General features: G+C 33.4%; 2 protein-coding genes and 2 pseudogenes across 3 annotated transcripts; all 4 read left to right on the top strand.

The window, feature by feature from the left end:
* Positions 1-1,059: 1,059 nt before the first annotated feature.
* LOC18602273 (protein LURP-one-related 15-like) lies at positions 1,060-3,379 on the top strand (annotated as a pseudogene). The gene is made up of 3 exons (XR_016025888.1): positions 1,060-1,307; positions 2,809-3,036; positions 3,141-3,379. The product of XR_016025888.1 is annotated as a protein LURP-one-related 15-like (transcript).
* Positions 3,380-6,711: 3,332 nt separating this feature from the next.
* On the top strand, positions 6,712-8,001 carry LOC18602272 (protein LURP-one-related 10-like; annotated as a pseudogene).
* Positions 8,002-10,594: 2,593 nt separating this feature from the next.
* On the top strand, positions 10,595-11,921 carry LOC18602271 (protein LURP-one-related 10-like). The gene is made up of 3 exons (XM_018119355.2): positions 10,595-10,873; positions 11,378-11,599; positions 11,775-11,921. Exons 1-3 carry the CDS (start codon positions 10,595-10,597, stop codon positions 11,919-11,921), a joined length of 648 nt encoding a protein of 215 aa, XP_017974844.2.
* A 2,709-nt stretch (positions 11,922-14,630) lies between these two features.
* LOC18602270 (TOM1-like protein 6) lies at positions 14,631-19,997 on the top strand. Its single transcript, XM_018119407.2, has 9 exons — positions 14,631-15,037; positions 15,674-15,752; positions 15,842-15,940; positions 16,737-16,850; positions 16,995-17,158; positions 17,266-17,347; positions 17,432-17,517; positions 17,885-18,163; positions 18,549-19,997. The coding sequence occupies exons 1-9, from the start codon at positions 14,907-14,909 to the stop codon at positions 19,828-19,830; spliced, it is 2,316 nt and encodes a 771-aa protein (XP_017974896.2). The 5' UTR covers positions 14,631-14,906; the 3' UTR covers positions 19,831-19,997.
* The last annotated feature ends 241 nt before the right edge of the window (positions 19,998-20,238 follow it).

Raw genomic sequence — 20,238 nt, 5'->3', positions numbered from 1 at the left:
AAATTACAAACTCTCCATGGAAATTGCAAATATAATACTAGTTAAAAATTTAAATCATTATCCCATGTAATGTCAGCTCCAAGTCATATGAGAAAATAAGTTCAAATTTTCAATCTCCCCAGTAAAAGTCTTCTCACTAATCTTAATTTTTCTTTTTCCGTTTTTTCTTCATAGTTCATCTAGCGTTAAAAGGTCTTACATGGAATCGATATTCCCACAGTTTTAGAGATTCTCTTATTGAGCGGATATCCTTTTTAATAAAAGTTTATTTTTTTGAAACAATAAAATAGATTACCGTGTAATTAATGCAAATTAAAATATAGTTTATTTTCGTGGAAAGAGGATGGTGAAAGAGTTTCCCGTTTACATAGCTGAATTCTTGACATTTTTTTCCCTTTTAAATTGGTTGATTTGACAGATTGGAAGGTAGAAGTTGGTACATAATATTTGGAATTGGGAAGACAAATTCAAGTCAAAAATGCGTCGCAAAAGGAAGTCAGGCAGAAGTTTCACCTTTGCAATTTGCAGTTGTCGTTTCATAAATGCATTGCCCCCTCCTTTCCGCGAACCTGGGAAGCTTAATGTATATTTTTTTCATATATAGTGTGCCTCATCTAAGAATGTGCTGGCTGCTGCCACGAATAGGAAGGAGACGAATTTCCATTTATTCAAAAAAATTTTCCTCAACCAATCAACAATTTCATTGATAGTAAAAATAATTACCAAAGGTAGCAACCGCTACTTAAAGAGTGCAGTGATGCTACCTGTTAAACAAACTAAAATAAGATAACTTTTGTCAAAAAGGTCCTCACATCATGAAACGAAAAATAAATAGAGCAAACTAAGGATGCCCTCTATCCTCTATTGTGACAGCATCAAAGCAAAAACATACACACCATAAACGAAAAGGAGCAAATTATGTGAAAATAACGTATCAAAAAATAAACAATAATAGTCATAACCGTCAAGCAGAAAAAGCAAAATTCCTGTCAACCGCATACTTGGCTAAGGAATTTGCAAAGGCATTACCTTCCATTTATTCAATTCCGTCACAATCCAATGGCATACCCTAGTTCCAGAGCACCATCAGCTAACCCCGTATCCATTATCGACCCTCAGTTCTGTGCTCTTAACTCCATCGAGCTTGCAGTTCTCAGAAAGGTAAATAACATCACTGATGGCAACTTTGTGGTTGCAAACATCAACAACAATATCCTTTTCAAAGTTAAAAAGCTTTTTTCAATGTTCATGATCGTCGAGTTTTGCTAGATACCACCGAGAATCCCATTATCACATTCAAACACAAGGTTTGATTAGTCCAAAACGTCAAGTTACCATTTTTTTTTTTTTTGAAAAGTAGAAATTTTATTAGTTCCAAAAGTTTACGTATCATAACAAATCTTGAATTTTGTTGAATTACAAGATGTTATCATTTTGTAATTGTATTACTCTTTTTCTTTCCATAGCTTGACTTCTTATGAGTTATATCTTCATAATTGGCTCAAGGGTTGAATCTTCCCATGATAATACTTTTGTCGTTTTGAGTTGTTAAGTTCTTTTGTAATTGTATTACTCTTTTTATACTTTTCAAAAAAGTAACACAACTACAAAAGAACTTAACTGCTCAAAAGCATTACCATGGGAAGATTTAACTCTTGAACCTATCTCATTCTCAACTAATTCTAATCTAGATATGCCTACCCATTCATTAAATACTAATTAATTACACAAAAGAAACTATAACACAAGCACTCTGTATTAACTTAAAAGCATCTAGTATTCGCTCCACCAAAAAAAAGAAACTTGTGGTTGACGTCTCTTGGCCCGAGCATATCAATTTAGGAATCATTTCCCATCTCAAAAGCCTTGGTAGCATTCTTGCATCCATCTTCTAGCAGCCTGGTTCAATTCCTTGAAACTTCTCCATGCAAAACATCACTTGTGAAGCCAAAACATCATCTCCCACGGCAGCACACATGCATTATTGATTTCATTTTAGTGGCCTATTGCGTGATTATATATGAGCTAGCAGCAATGAAGTTACTCCCACTCTTCTCTCTTCTCCATGTTTTCCTACAGAGCAAAAACCCTAAAGTACCTAACCATTGTCTTATTGAGCATCAAAGTGCATACGACCATATCTTAAATCCCTGCCTTAAAAATCTCAATAACAGAACCAGCAAAGAGACATCATAAAACGCCAGCCACAAGAAACCACAGCACAAAAACCCCAAAAAAATCACACATCAAACTGCCTACACTTTATCAAAACGCCCTTCACTACAATCCAATCATCAAGAGTGCTCAAAGTCCACATCAAATGCCGCAAAAGTATCAACCCTTCACCTTAAATGCAGCACTGGTCCGGATGGTGTTCTCTGCTTGCATCTACAGACTCGAATGCCACCAATCTATAAAGAGCGTCCTCCTTTTCCTCCTGAAAAACCAATCCCAATTTCTGACTCAACCCCCAGATTTCTTCCGCATTGCTTCTTAGCAGTGATTTTCCTCCCCTTATATCCATATCTGGGACTGAAGCACTACCCTTAACCTCAATATAACAATCCACCAGACAATCTTCCTTCACCTTTCCACTTCTATTACTCTTGAATAGGACCCCCTACTCACCATTTTTACCTTTGTCTGACTACTACCTTGTTTGCCTTTATTCAACCCTTTTTGCTGTTTGATAGGTCCTTTTCAAGCTTCCATGGTTATTAGATCAAATGGCATGCCTTTATAGTATAAAACAGCCTATAGATATTTTCACCATTATTCATTTTCTTCCCCTTGTGTTTATTGATGCAGTTAATGAGTTCACACGATAAATGGCAAGCCTTCAGGGGAGATAGCACGGAATCCAGTGATCTTATCTTTACAGTTAAACAATCTTCAATGTTTCAGTTAAAGACCAAATTAGATGTGTTCTTGGCAAACAACACGAAGGAGGATGTTTGTGATTTTAAGATCAAAGGGGGTTGGTCGGAAAGATCCTGTGTTATTTATGCTGGAGAGTCTTCCACTATAGTTGCCCAAGTAAGATGTCTGCACCTGCTTCAACCAAAATCTCTCCTTTTTTTCTGCTTAAAACCTGAGGCACTTGAAAACTAATCTAAGTAATGACTGTTGAAAGTGAGCAGATGCACAAGAAACACAGTTGAAAGCGTCTTGGTTGGAAAGGACAAGTTCATGGTGACAGTGCATCCCAACATCGATTATGCATTCATCGTGGCCCTTATCGTGGTTCTTGATGGGATAAAGACTCAGAAAGGGCATAGCACAGCTATTGATTTCGGTATAAACATCGATCTCTAGAAAGTTTAGGTGTAAATATAAGGAGTACATTTCTTTTTCCGATTTCTCTGTTTTTTTAATCTTCTTGTACTTTTTATGTAATTTTTAATTTCTATAATTTGTATTTTTGAAGAATTTTCTGAATTTTTTATTTTTATTTTTTGTATTTTTATTGGTGCTCTCATTATTTATTATGGACTCCCACAACTTGGGCCACACAGGCCCAAATGACCCAAAGGCAGATTGAAAAACAAAATAAGAATTTTAATTAAAATTAAGGATTAGATAATTAATTAATAATAAGAATCCTATGGTGTCTATAGTAATATTCTTATATTAAAATGAAAGAGATGAATAAAAGTTATAAATTAAAAAATATAGTATTTGAAAAAATTCTTGAATTATTTAAGAAAATTTAAATAAATTTTTATTCTTTTTTTACATTCAATCAAACTCTTAAATTTTTATTTTAAGTCAAACAATTTTTCTAATTAATGATTAATTAACTAATTATCATTAATCAAAATACTACTTATCATTTTATGTTCATGTGACACAAATATGAAAGGTAAAAAATACTATATAAACATATCAATATATATGTATATATATATCACATCATCATTCAATTATAAAATTGAAATTCAATTTTAACGCAATCTTTATACTATTAAGTTTAACTCAATCCTTGTACTAATTAATTAAACACATTCATTTAAAACCTTGAAATTCAAAACTTCTTTTCAATTAATTCCAACTGAATTCCCAATTTTACATTCTTTCATTGCCATCTTTTAATGTGTGTGACTCGTTAGATTCTTAACATGTTAACAACAAATATAAACTATAATCCTTAACCAATTAAAATTAGATGAATCAAACTATTTTGCATTCATAATCAATTTCCAAATGGATTAGTTAATATTTTTAAGTCAAGATTAACATTTAGCAATGTGTCATATATAACTACCCAAATGTTATGAAAATCAAAGAGGTTTCACTTAACCCTTAAGTGCTTAATCTATCAATGTATTTCAATACTTAATCATTTAATATCTCGATAAAACATAGATCATAGATTCATGGTATAGTCTTTATACTTGTCTTTATCATTTTAATTCTTGAAACTTGTTCTTAACTCTTTAATGAAATTCAAAAAAATCATTTTCTGGATCTTTATTTTACCTTGATCAGAGATTTTTTTGAGTTAAAACATGTTAAGAAACAATGGGTTATATCTCTCAAAGATCACTTAAAGGTGATAAATCTTTTTATTAATCATTCATTTGTCTTTCATACTATACCAATATCCTCCCATTGTACATCCTTAGCTAAGACTACCTAAGATAGTATCAAAATATAACAATCTCCATATAAGATTACGTATTAATCTTAAGTCTAAGAGCCACTCATACAATTGGCATATGAGAATATTTTCATAAATACTTGAATGAGCTACCAAATGAAATTGTCATCATGTATCATATCCAATGAAATTATTCTTCTAACAAGCATCCATATATTAGTTTCAAGTATCTCTGTACTTCAATCTATATATGAAACCAATTGCTTACTCATAAGAAATAAACATAACATCTAGTAGTTCTCGACTTTATCAATATCCTGTCTTGAAAAGCATTGATTAGGAGCTTTTAAAAATGATACTTTAATATAAAATAAAGATTTCATAATTATAACTCTTTTTAATTCCTTTTACAAAGCATATTCATTCCATGAACTTTATCTTTATAAGTTAATAATATGAAAATGTATAAACTCCTAAATAAAGAGGACCTTTTATTAATTATAATACATAAAACAATATAAATTTTTTACAAAACATGTTGATTGGCTCGTGGGGCACATGTCAACCCATCAGTAGCATACATTTTTAGGTAGCAAAAACATAAATAATATTGTTATTCAAACTTTTAGTTACACTTTTTACCTTTAATAACAATTAGAAAAGTGTAGTCATTATATTTAAATATTATAAAAAAATTATATAATGTAGTTAAATCCATAAAACTATTATTAAAAAGTAAAAAAAAGTACAACTAAAAACACTTTTTGACAGCATTATAAGAAAATTTTCAGTCATATGTCAAATTTGTTGTCATGTGATTTCTTTCATGAATATAAAATATTTTATATATGAAACTTATTTGATTGTAATTAAAATTTTATTTATAATTGTAACCTCATAAAAGAAATTGTCTTAGGAACAATGTATCGAATTTTAATTGTGTTATATAATATTACGTATAAATTTTATTTTACAATCAAAACTTAAATTAGAGGAGTCCACAAATTGGGCTACATGTCTAGCTTGCAAGCTTGGCTTGACTAAAGATGATTGCGGACATGAATTTTAAGAATTTTAAGCCCGTGACTCCATCCGACCCAAAAATATTATTATTTTAATAAATAATATATTTTTATTTAATTTAAAGTTTAAGTTTTTTCTTAGGAGTGATTTAAAAGTACTCCTTAAAGTTAGCTCACCTTTTATTTATACTAACATTCTTGCATTAAAATGTATTAGAAATGTCTATGACATAGAGATTGTTGGTGTAAAATTCTTCTGTAAATTTATAATTTACATGATAAAAAATTTATACACTTGAGGCCATCAAATCAAGGCTGACTTTGAAGGTGCTTTTTTTAAAAGAAAAAACTAATGTCATAAATTTTAATACATTGGGAGAAGGTATTAATTAATATGGTAACCTTAAAAAAGCATCTTTAAAGTACTTGTTAATAAAATTCTTAATTTTAAAATATATATATAATAGCATTGAAATATTAACATAAAAATATTTTGTTACTAATATTTTATATTTAATATACATAAATAGATAAGACACGCCGATTTGAAAGTACAAAACTAAATTTTCCATGTATCAATCGTGCTGACACATGTAATCCAAATACATCTTTTGCCATGCAATTATATTTTGGTACAATATCTTTTAACAAATTTTTTTGTTAGTAGGTAATAGTTAATTATCTGTTAATTTTTTGTGATTGTTTATTGCAAAGTTTTGCGAAAATTGTTTTTAAGTTTATAGATAATATTTTCTGTTAATTCTCTAAGAAAAGAGCCAAAATTTGTATTGTTGTAAGTGAAAGGTGCGCAACAAACACTTCATACCCGACCTGGCCTCATCTCAAACAAAACAATGATCGTCAGAATTTGATTCAAACGCGTACCTTCTAAACAGAACTCTACGAATCCCTCAGATTTGCCATTCCTATTCTCATCAATTTCCATAAATAAATACAATACTACTCAAAGAATCAATCATCAACTCCATAACAAATTTACACCCAAACGCCAAAAAACACAAAAAGGAACATTCCAAATTGTCTCTCAAGTTTCCTGTTGTTTTTCCTATTAAGAGTAAAATGAACCCAATGGCAGCCTTAGGAGGAATCTTGCCAATGCCAGCACCGGCCAATGCCTACACGCCACCAACTAACCCCATTGTGGTGATTCGGGAACAGTTCCTTGCCCCATATCCTGTGGAACTTAAAATACAACAGAAAGTATTTACACTTGCAGAAAATAACTTCGATGTTACTGACGCTAATGGTAGTCTTATTTTCAAGGTTAAAGGTAAGTTATTCAGCATTCGTGATCGACGCGTTTTACTTGACGCAGCTGGAAATCCTCTCGTCTCTCTCAAACAGAAGGTAACTTTTCCATTTATTTAGTTTCATTTATCTCGAACAATGCTAGTTTTCCGAAAATGTGCTTTAACAAATACAGAATATCATCATATTATGTATATTTTCCGACCAATTTCGATCTAAAATTTTCAAACATATATCTCTTTTATTTAATTGATTAGCGTATCATTAAATTTTCTTATTCTTCACGAAACCCAACTATTTTTTTTTAATTCATATTTCATTCTCTCCGGGTTAGTAATATCATTAGTCAATGGCCCTTATCATTAATTAATGTCATGGAAAGAAGATGTGGATATATATGATTGCAAATTGTAAAAATTTCATGTGAAATCAAGCATTTAGTTTGTTTAGTAGCAAATTAATATAAAAATTTAATGGTATTTATCAGTATCATAGTTGTAGTACTGAATCAATCAACACATTGATAACTTGGTACTTATGTCTGTTTTTTATTTGTCTTTGTTCAGATATTGACTGTGCATAGGAGATGGCAAGTTTTTAGAGGAGAAAGCAACAGCTCCAATGATTTGCTTTTCAGTGTGAAGAAATCGTCTTTCCTCTAATTGAAGACAACATTAGACGTTTTCTTGGCTTCCAACACTGGTGAATCAGTGCCTGATTTCAGGATCAAAGGGGGCTGGCATGAGAGCGAATGCACCATCTATGCTGGAGAGACCATGATTGCACAGGTAATTCATTGCACGTAAACATTTAAATTAATGCCATACACATGAAGAGATTATCATTATAAAGATAATATTGTTACCATCTTGATAGCATTACACTGTTCAACAAACATAAATAAGAATTAAAGAGTTTGATATTGGAAATCCTGGAACTCATTGATGGATACTGATAATGCAGATGCATAGAAAACACAGCTTGCAAACCGTGGTATTCGATACAGACAATTTTGGAGTGACTGCATGCCCTAATGTTGATTTCGCATTTATTGTTACTCTGGTGGTGATTCTGGATGAAATCAATGCTGATCGTAGTGGCGAGGACTGAACATAAACTCCCTAATCCTTAACATGTTACACCACTTTGTTTCTCCCTTTGATTTTAGTGCAAATCTTGCTGATGTACCCACATATCATTATTTTTTATTTAAAGTGAATTTTATTCTCTCATTATCAGTAATGTCATAACAAGTCTTTAACCTAATTGATAGAAAACTTTAGTGGCATAAGAAACCTAGTGAGGGCAAGATCACTGTACAATTGCAAAAGTTTTCTAAGTGTGAATTTTAGCTCAATAGTTTTAGTTTTAAAGATCACATGGTGTCCAAGATTGAGACGGTGAAAAAATGATTGAAACCCACCCCAATGATGGGTGTCTACTCTATATTTGTTTTTATCATTTTAATTCTTGAAATTTGTTCTTAACTCTTTAATGGAATTCGGAAAAATCATTTTCCGAATCTTCATTGTAGCTTAATCAAAGATTTTTTTGAGTTAATACATGTTAAGAAACAATGGGATATATATCTTAAAGATCAATTAAGGTGATATATCTTTTTATTGATCATTCATTTGTTTTCATGTCTTTCATTCTATACCAATATCCCCCACCATACATCTTTAGCTGAGACTACCTAAGATACTATCAAAATATAACAATCCTTATATAAGATTACTTGATAATTTCAAGTTTAAGAGTCACTTATTCGATTGGCATTTGAGAATATTTTCATAAATACTTGAGTAAACTGCCAAATGAATTTCTCATGAAGGATTATGTTCAATGAATATGTTCTTCTAATAAACATCCATATATTAGTTTCAAGTATCTTTATGTTTTAATCTATATATGGAACCAATTGCTTACTCATAAGAAACATAATATGCGTTAGTTCTTGACTTTATCAATATCCTGTCTTGATAAAGTATTGATTAAGAACTTTTAAGAATGATACTTTAATACAATAAAGATTTCATAGTTATAACCATTTCTAATCTTTTACAAGACATATTCATTCCGTGAACGTTAAATAACATAAAATGTATAAACTCCTGAATAAAGAGGACCTTTTATTAGTTACAATATATAGAACAATATAAATTTTCTACAAAACATATTGATTGGCTCGTGCGGTGCACGTGGATCTCATCAGTAGCATACAATTTTATGCAGCAAAAACTAACACATATTGTTACTCAAACTTTTAGTTGTACTTTTTTCACCTTCAATAACATTTTAAAAAATATGGTCATTGTTAATGTATGCAATCTTTATCCTTGTATTTTATTTAAAATATTGTAAAATTTATATAATACAGTCAAATCTATAAAACTATTGTTAAAAGGTAAAAAAAGAGTACAACTAAAAAGACTTTTAACAGCATTATTAAAAAAAAGTACAGCCAAATGTTAAATTAGTTGTAAGGTGATTTTTTTCATGAATATATTATATTATATATATATAATTTATTTGATTGTAATTAAAATTTTTATTTATGATTGTAACCTCATAAAAGAAATTGTATTAGGAACAATGTATCCGATTTTAATTGTATCATATAATTTTGTGAATAAATTTTATTTTAAAAATAAAAACTTAAGTTACAAGTGTTCACGAATTGGGCTACATGTCTAGCTTGCAAGCTTGCTTGACTCGAGTTGACTTTGGACATGAATTTTAAGCCGTGGCTCAATTCGATCCAAAAATATTTTTACTTTAAAAAATAATATATTTTTATTTAATTTAAATTTTAAGTTTTAGCTATCGAGTGCTTTAAATGTACTCTTTAAAATTAGCTCACTTTTTTATTTATAGTAACATTCTTGTATTAAATGCAATAGTTGATAAGTAATGTGATGAATTTTAATACATTGGGAGAAAATATTAATTAATATGGTAACTTTAACGAGTGTCTCCTAAGTACCTGTTAATAAAATTCTAAATTTGTATGTATTTATATAATAGTATAAAAATATTAACATAAAATTATTTTTTTAATATTTTATATTAAACATATATAAATGAATAAGACAAACCAATTTCAAGCACAAACCTAAGTTTTTCGAGCATCAATTGTGTTGACACATCTAACCTATAAACATCTTTTGCCATGCAATTATGTTTTGTTACAATATCTTTAAACAAATTTGTTTGTTAGTCCTTAATATTTAATTAAGTTAATTATCTGTTAATTTGTTGTGATTGTTTGTTAGAAAGGTTTGTGAAAATTGTTTTTAAATTTATAGATAATATTCTCTGTCAATTCTTTATTCATAAAAAACCTATCTGTTTTTAAAAAGAAAAAGGGCAAAATTTGCGTTGTTGTAAGTGAAAGGTGCAACAAACATTTCATGGCTGGCCTGGCCTCATCTCAAACAAATCAATGACCGCAAGAATTTGATTTAAACGCATACCATCCAAACAGAAAACTCTGGGAATTCCCCAGAGTTGCCATTCCCAGTTATAGCAGCTTGTTTCGCCTTTTCATCAATTTCTATGTATAAATACAATACTACTCAAAGAATCAATCATCAACTCCAAAACAAATTTACCCCCAAATACCAAAAAACACGAAAAAAAACATTCCAAGTTGTCTCTCAAATTTCTTGTTGTTTTTCCTGTTAAGTGTAAAATGAACCCAATGGCAGCCTTAGGAGGAATCCTGCCACTGCCAGCACCAGCCAATGCCTATACGCCGCCGACTAACCCCATTGTGGTGATTGGGGAACAGTTCCTTGCCCCATATCCCGTGGAACTTAAAATACAACAGAAAATATTTACACTTGCAGAAAATAACTTTGATGTTACCGACGTTAATGGCAGCCTTATTTTCAAGGTTAAAGGTAAATTATTCAGCATTCGTGATCGTCGCATCCTGCTTGATGCCGTTGGAAATCCTCTCGTCTCTCTCAAACAGAAGGTAACTTTTTCATTTATTTAGTTTAATTTATCTAGACCAATGCTAGTTTTCCGAAAATGTGTCTTAAAAGACACAAAATATAATCATATTATATATATATATATATATATATATATATATATATATGTTCCAACTCATTTCGTTTTAAAATCTTCAGATATATATCTCTTTTATTTAATTGATTATTATATCATTAAGTTTTCTTATTCTTCAAGGAACTCAACTATTTTTTTCGAATCCATATTTCATTCTACAGGGGTTAGCAATACCATAAGTCAATGACCCTTATCATTAATTAATGTCATGGAAAAAAGATGTGGATTGTGGATATATATGATTGCAAATTGTAAAAAGTTTCATGTGAAATTAAGCATTTAATTTGTTTAGTAGCAAATTAAGATAAAAATTTAGTGGTATTTATCAGTATCATAGTTATAGTACAGAATCAATCAAGACATTGATACCTTGGAACTTAATGTCTGTTTTTTATGTGTCTTTGTTCAGATATTGACTGTGCATAGGAGATGGCAAGTTTTTAGAGGAGAAAGCAACAGCTCCGATGATTTGCTTTTCAGTGTGAAGAAATCGTCTTTCCTCCAATTGAAGACAACATTAGACGTTTTCTTGGCTTCCAACACTAGTGAATCAGTGCCTGATTTCAGGATCAAAGGCGGCTGGCATGAGAGCGGATGCACCATCTATGCTGGAGAGACCATAATTGCACAGGTAATTCATTGCACGTAAACATTTAAATTAATGTCATACACATGAAGAGACTATCATTATAAAGATAATATTGTTACCATCTTGATAGCATTACACTGTTCAACAAACATAAATAAGAATTAAAGAGTTTGATATTGGAAATCCTGCAACTCATTGATGGATACTGATAATGCAGATGCATAGAAAACACAGCTTGCAAACCGTGGTATTCGACACAGACAATTTTGGAGTGACTGCATGCCCTAATGTTGATTACGCATTTATTGTTACTCTGGTGGTGATTCTGGATGAAATCAATGCCGATCGTAGTGGCGAGGACTGAACATAAACTCCCTAATCCTTATCATGTTACACCACTCTGCTTTCTCCCGTTGAGTTTGAGTGCAAACTTGCTGATGTACCCACATATCATTGTCTTTTAACTCGGAAAAGATTGCTGATGCTGAAGAGTCCTTTGATATCTTCAAAAGATATATATATATATATATATATATATATATATATATATATATGTTTATGAAATTAATTTGACAGCCCATTTTTTAGTTCATATTTTGCTAGTTGAATTGCAAACAATATTGCTCATTTGTTAATATAGAAAATGCCTTTGAATTGAACTTGAAAAGCTGGCAAAAAAGTAATGACAGTAAGTAAATAAACCCTGCCTACCCCTCTGCAGTAATTTTTGCTGGAGCATGGGCCAGCTTATGTAGCTAGAGTAGCGCATGAGTCATGAAGAGTGGAGCTTTTAATTTTGTTGGTGATTGCATGCCCGGTGTGCTTTATGGTCGGGTTGTTTCAAAAGTAGGAGTATCCAAGGCTGTGATAGTTGCCAACAACCCCTTCTTGTTTGGGCTTGGGGCACGTCAACATCCAGAAATTGAGTGAGAAATTTAAGAGAAGAGGGGAAGGAAGGGTAGGATGATTGTATCCATCAATGCCCAGAAAAGCTTTTTGCTTTTGCAATTTGCAGTAAATGGAGAATGATTGTATTTCCAAGGAAGACCTGACGGTCGCATAAGGAATGATGGGGGATATATGAGCGTTGACCTGCTTTTGCTTCCAATTTCCCGCACCATACAATAAGCAAAGTCCCTCACAATCACAAATCACAATGGATACGAGTCTTAATTCCTTTGTGAAACTTGGAAGCAACTCTTTTTGTGCATCTTTTATTTAAGGCCCTTCGATTCGCAATTTTTAGTGTTAGATTCGACCCAAAATGATCACCATAATATTTTTCTTGTGAACCTATAATTAAATTGAGTTTTTATTGCTAAAAGATTAATTTCTTTACTGAAAAGAAAATTGTTAAGCTTTCATTACAGCCATTTTTACGACTTCATCGTTAATATAAAACCACCAACAACCACAAAGTCAATACGACAATTCCCCATTCATACTTCCTCTGAAACACTATGGATCATCAACATCTTTATTCACAAGTTTTTTTTTTCTTTTTTTAAAAGAAAAAATACAAAACAAAGAGCTATTTCGTATACTCATCTCCCTATCCTTAACTGGCCATGCTGTATTGGAATGTTTTGTACGTGCCTAATTGTTTAGCAAATCAAACTGTCAACGCCAAAATAAATGAGAGAGGCTGATGATTATGTATTTTTATATATAGTTGAGGGAAAGAAAAATGGATAGTGGGCATACGTATTAAGTAAGGATGAGGATCGACCACTGCAAATTAATTAATTCCTGGAGCAATATTTGATATAAAACAATTAATGTTGCTTGAGTCAAAGATTTACGCTTCCAACGATTATAAAATCAAAGATCACAATCATTCTCCATTAAAATTAACGAATCTAGAGTGTTATTATGTATTATCTTTCTTATTATGATTGTTGCTGTTGTTATCATTTAAATTGAGAAGAAAAAGTTTGGTTGGCTCCACCTTGTTTAAGGAGGTGATCATCGTCATCATGCATTCTTCATTTTCGTTTACCCATTTTTCATCTAGTAGTACAATTTTAAGGAAGTGGGATTAATATAAAAAATTATGGTATTTGTTACCAACAAGGAGGCAGTCAAGGTGCATCAGTGCTTGAGGCTTGAACGTATGGAAAATTGCAGTTGAGTTCAGTTTGATTTTTCATTTTATAATCTAAAACCCAAATCAAATACATATACTTATTGCCACTACTAAGTATTGGGTTCAACCGAACTGAACATTAATGTGTGATTCCTTTTTTAGTTTGTCACAATTTTAACAGTCCATGCATATACAAAAATATTAATTTCATAAAAATTAATATGACATTGAAAAATGAAGAAATGTATGTATATATATATATTAAGAATTATTTGGAAGAAAGAAGCGATATTTGATGATTAGACACGAGGGTGAGGGTGACATAATTGCATGACAGAGAACAAATGGTTGAAGATATGGATTGCAATAAATGTGGGAATTGGAATTTCTGTCTAAGCGACCCACAAAAAATCAAAGCCAAGGCATATTTCATCTCTCTTCTTTCTTCTACTAACTACTTGTCACTTGCTCTTTCCCTTGTTACAATCATTGGCATTATCCGTAAATTTCTAGGAAAACCTTGTCCCATAGCACTTTACATAAATAAAACCAGACAAAGCCGGCCCCCATTTTGACAATTCTTCTAATAATTAAATTAAAATGCTTGTTACTGTAGGCTCGGTGGTCTTTGCCTTTTTATAATAGTGATAATAATACAACTAAATTCCACAATGACTTTTTTTTAATTAAAACAAATATAAAAAAGTATTATATTTATCCTTTATTGCCAAAAGTTGATAGAAAAGTGGGGAAAAGGAGTTTCCCAGGAAACTCACTCTCCCTTCGCAACATTACTGCAAACACTCGCTCCTCCTAATCTGCTAAATGGTTCACCAGATAAGATTACGCCAGCGTAGCGCGTTCCCTTCGCCACAGCATTAGAGCGCGTGAGTCAGCGCACTCACGCACAAGAGGCGTCCCCAAGCTGGTCTAGAACAAGGGAAAGAAAGTAGGAAAAAGAATAATAATATTATTAAAAGCAACGAATTTTCCGCTGCAATTTACAAATTACAATTTCAGAAATTTCTTGCTTAAAAGCCTTTTAAAGGAAAGCAGAGAAACCAGAGAAAGAATTTCCCCCTTTTTTTAATTTTTCTCTTCGGCTTTCAGTTTTTCTCCTTTTTTTTTTCTAGGCATCCAAACAGACGGTAAGGCGGTGTTGTTTTCCAGGGGAATTTGAGGTCGTTGTTTCGGTGGAATTTTCTCGGGAAACAAGCGGAAACCTTTTTGTTTTTGTTAAGGGAAGAGAAGAGACGGGGAAAGATGATGATGATGTCTTCGGCTTCATCGTCAGCAGCAACAGTAGCAGTAGACAAGGCGACGAGCGATCTTCTAATCGGTCCTGATTGGACTATGAACATCGATATTTGCGATTCTGTTAATTCTAATCATTGGTATAAAAAAAGTTTTATTTTTTTTCTTAATTTTTCTGTTAATTTCTGTGAAGGGGTTGACTTTTGAGTTTTTTCAGTTTCGTTTCTTGATTTCTACGTGCATGCTTTTATGTTGATATTTAATTTTTATGTTTTAGAGGTTGTTCTTTAATTTTTTTCTCATCTCTTCTTTTTGTCTTTGGATTATGTATTAATTCGGTAGGATTATGGGTGTTGATTTTCTTTTTCTTCAGTGGAGTTAATTGATTTTTCTTTATTTATTTATGTTTTATTTTGGGTTTTATGGAAAGAATTATGATTCTTGTAAAAGGATTGAATTAGATGATGCTGATTGAAGAGAAAGGTGATATAATTTTCCCAAGCATCACTGTAAAGTATTCATGGGGAAAAGACTAAATGATGATAGACATAAAAATAAGAAACTTTCTGAGCAAAAAACATTTAACAGATAAAAAGCAATACTATTTGATTTCGTTTTGGTTTCTCTTCACTGTCTCTGTTAAAGTCATGGCTCTTTGCGATTTTATTATTTGTTTTATTACCTTTTTGGGTTTTTGATTTTTTCCCGTGGAAGGGAATTAATATAAACTTTGCTAGTTTACTGATATGTGGACTATGGATGGTTCAATTTCTCAGGCAAGCAAAGGATGTTGTAAAGGCTGTGAAGAAAAGGTTGCAGCACAAGAGTTCTAAAGTGCAATTACTTGCTTTGACGGTAACTTTCATTGAAGATCATTTTTCAAATTCCATTTTTTGTTGTCACATGTGTTTGTGGATTAACCCTGTGTGATCTCCCCTTTGTAGCTTTTGGAGACAATGGTGAAGAACTGTGGTGACTATGTCCATTTTCAGATTGCTGAGAGGAATATATTGGGTGAGATGGTCAAAATTGTGAAAAAGAAGGTAATTCTTTGATTTTACCAATTCAACTGTTTTAAGAATTGTTGCTTACATTCTTCTGGTAAAACTGTTAACTCTTACTCTCTTGTCTTTTCTAAAAGGATTTTGTTCTCCTGTAGACTTATCTTAATTCAATGGTTTTTAGAATGCATAGAACTAGCTCAGAGCCATTAGGTTTCAAGGTGTCATTGTCATATATGGAGCAAAAGTCTACAATAAAAGCAAGAAGGGTTGAAATGTAGTTGTGGGATGAAGATTTTTGTCCATATGGTAAGATGTTGGAGGACAGGTAAATGATGTAGCTAAGTCCTCTGAAAGAAGACAATTTTGTTTTTGTATTGAAGGCATTCTTGATTCCTTTTAACTGATGGCTGAAACTAGTGTTCTTGAACCTATGTTCTGCACACTAACAGCCATATTTGTATTTCAAATTTAAGTTTGGTTCATGTCATCTTGGAGGACAGGGATTTTTCTGGATGGATGGCATGACTGGTGCAAAATCCAAAAGTGATGGGTGTTGGAAATTATTGAACCGGTCACTAATGTTGTATGGTAGTGGTTGTCTGGGTATTTTGCTTTTGAGGAGAGTTATATTACCAAGTCATAGGTTTGCAGAAATGCAGTTTCTTTTACCCATGTTTAGTCTTTTGATGCATGGATGTAGCATCTCACTTCCATTAATTTTGATCTTGCTGGTATTTGACCATTTTGTTTAGTATCATTGTTTGTTGAACTTTGTGTAATCTGAATTCTTCTCAATCTGTCAGTTTTAATGAGCCTGACTGACTGAATTCTGCAGGCAGATATGGTAGTGAGGGACAAAATCTTGGTTTTGTTGGACTCTTGGCAGGAGGCATTTGGTGGTCCTGGTGGTAAACATCCTCACTACTACTGGGCATATGATGAGCTAAGGGTAAGCATGGCACCTTAAGTAGTTAGATGTCATATTGGACTGGCATCATGGACATGATCCAGGATTTCACTTCTAAGATCAATTGCTCTCATTGTTGTTGACTACACTAGTGAATCTAAAATGATATGACTGTACAAATGGCAGCGTTCTGGAGTAGAATTTCCCAAGCGTTCATTGGATGCAGCTCCTATCTTTACACCACCTGCTACCCATCCAACCGTGAGACACAATCATCCTGGTTATGGAATGCCAAGCAATTCTTCTAGAAGGCTTGATGAAACAATGGCTACCGAAATTGAAAGTTTAAGGTGTAAATTCACTTCACTTTATATGTTGTTTAGAAAGTTTCTTTGTTCTTCTATTGCTGTTTTCTCCCCTCCTTTCTTTTGGCTGAAATTTTCCTTGATTATCTTAGTTTATCTAGCTTGGACTCTATGAGGGATGTTATGGAGCTCTTAAGTGACATGCTGCAAGCTGTTAACCCCGATGACCGTGCGGTATCAACAACAATAATAAAACTGTTTCTTTTGCTTTAGCTTGGTTGTAAAATCCATAACTGTACTTTTTGTTTGTATTGGCAGGCAGTAAAAGATGAAGTGATAGTTGATCTTGTCAACAGATGTCGTTCCAACCAGAAAAAGCTGATGCAGATGCTAACAACTACTGGGTTAGTTGTCTCCAAATATCTCTTATTTTAAAAACCTTAATGATTTTCTGTACATAGCGTTCTCTATTTTCTTTGTTAACTCAATTGTGTATCAGATTGGTCTGCCTGATTGTTGGCCCCAATAGTTGGGAAGTCTAGGACTAATGCTGGAATGACCTGGGAAATTAAAATCTAGGATTTGGAAAGTCTTTTTATTTTATCCTATTATCATCATTAGGGTCCTGTTCTTTTCTATGGCATCCACCTTGATGCTTGTGTTTCTTTGTTCGCACGTGAATTGTGTGTTGATTTTAGAAATTTAGAAGTTCTTTGTTTTGCACAAGGCTTATGTGCAGATATCAAAAGTTCTTTCTTGGCTATGTGGCAGGGATGAGGAACTTTTAGCGCGAGGTCTTGAACTAAATGACAGTCTGCAAAGCTTGCTTGCCAAACATGATGCCATAGCCTCAGGTTCCCCCTTGCCAATTCAAGTTACTAATGTAAGCTCCAAGCCAGCTGAAGCAAGTACCTCCAACAAATCAAATGAAGTGAAGGACTCAAGCCTAACACCTAATATCAGTCCATCTGCACCCATTGCTACTGTGACAAGAAGCCAGATTGATGAAGAGGAAGAAGAGGAAGATGATTTTGCACAGCTAGCTAGAAGGTTTCTATGCTAACTTTTAATTTGTCTTATATTTCTTGTTGCAATCTTTGAAATGACTAATTTTTTGTTGGTGTATGCTGCTTGCAGTCAGGGAAAATCTACCCAGACAGAATCAGAGCATTAATAATTTGTTATGATCGTTTATTTGTTCTTTTTTTTTATTAAAAAAAAAAAAGGAATAGAAGCAGCACTTGCTTATAAGTTATTGTATAGACGTACTAGTCAAATCTTTTCAGTAGAACCCATCCCAAGCCTTGATAACTATTCTCGTCCTTTACAGAAGGCCAAGAGCACGCTGACCTGTTCTTTTGTCTCTGATGAAACATCATAGTTTAAATATGTTCAGTTTAGCTTAGTTCTTGACAACATTTCGTTCTGAGTGCAGGCATTCTAGAGCACAGTCCACATCTTCTCAGAGCACATCTGCTGGAACAAGTGAAGGTATTGTGCCAATCAACAATACTGCTCCGACAACTTCATATGTGCCAGCTGCCTCAACCTCGAGTCCATGCAATGCATTAGCTTTGCCAGATCCACCTGCACCAGTTAGGACTACAAAAGAGCAGGACTTGATTGATCTTCTAAGCATCACCTTGTCAACAACATCAGCTTCCTCTCCCCATACCCCTCCTACACCATCTGCATCTTACCAAAATATGCATCAGGCACCTGTTCCTCCTAGTACCCAGGGATATCCTTATGCTTCCCAAACCTATCCTGGAAGTCAGAGACAGCTGCCATATAATAGTTATGTTGTTCCTTGGGCCCAGCCTCAGCCTCATCCACAGAAACCATCCCAGCCTCAAGTCCAGCCACAATATCTTTCCCAACAACAGGTACACCCACAATCTCAACATCAAATTGACCAACAATCCCAATCCCAAAGCCAGTTCCACACAGATTCCCAAACTCAAATCCAGTCAAATTCACTGTCTCAGGCCCAACCTCATTTCCAAACACAATCCCAATCTTTACCCCGGCCACAGTCCCATCCATTGCAGTTACAGGCAGCATCCCAAATTCAACTCCAGCCACAATCACAATCTCAACCTCAGCGCCAAGCACAACAGCAAACTCAACCTCGCCTCCAAGCACAGTCCCAAACACAAACTCAGTCATTCTTACAACCTCAACACCAGCCACAATCACAATCTCAACCTCAGCGCCAAGCACAACAGCAAACTCAACCTCGCCTCCAAGCACAGTCCCAAACACAAACTCAGTCATTCTTACAACCTCAACACCAGCCACATTTTCAACCTCAATACCCGCAATACTCATCTGGGTACCCCCCTCCACCATGGGCTGCTACTCCAGGTTATTTCAACAGCCAAAATCACCTTTCCTCTGCAAATAACATGTTTTCTACTCCCCAAATGAACATTGCCACATCAAATCCCGTGATAGGTAATAGGCCCTTGCAGCATGTTAATTCATTCCCTGCAAGAGGAAGCAATGGAGCACCAATGAATGGGGATTCTTGGGCGAGTACAGGTTATAAGAACCCCACTCCCGTAGCAGGACAGAAGCCCTTTATTCCATCATACAGGTTGTTTGAAGATTTGAATGTGCTTGGAAATACAGATGGGAGGCTTAAGATGACAAGCAGTACATCCCCTAGCTTGTCAGGTACTTCTAGCCAAAGTATGGTTGGTGGAAGGAAGTGAGGCAGTAAAGCATTATGCGAAGGGTATGTCCATGTGAAAATGGTGTAAATCCGTATCCAACGTGGAATTGTCTTTTTAGATTTGATTGTTATTCATTATTGTCACATTATAATTTTTCGTTGTGGTGCATGATATGTTTATAGCCGCTGCCACTTCCATCTTCAGAATCGACGTCTATACTAAACCCCATTGGGTACTTAAACCTTCCATTTAACAATGAACCCAGCAGCATCTACGAGGTGATTCCTGTTGTACACGTTGGTTGATTTACAAATTTATCAGCCAAATAAATGTTAGATCTAGACGTATATAAAATTATTGTTCGGTGGGATTGTAAATGTAATACTAAGTTACTAATAACGAAGCAACAGAGTCAGGTTGAAGCCGAACGCTTAGGATGCCTTCGCC

Source organism: Theobroma cacao, chromosome 4, assembly GCF_053813885.1.
Source record: "Theobroma cacao isolate CCN51 chromosome 4, ASM5381388v1, whole genome shotgun sequence".
Lineage (NCBI taxonomy): Eukaryota > Viridiplantae > Streptophyta > Magnoliopsida > Malvales > Malvaceae > Theobroma > Theobroma cacao.
The sequence above is the reverse complement of the archived record's forward strand: the minus strand, read 5'-3'. Positions and strand labels throughout refer to the sequence as shown.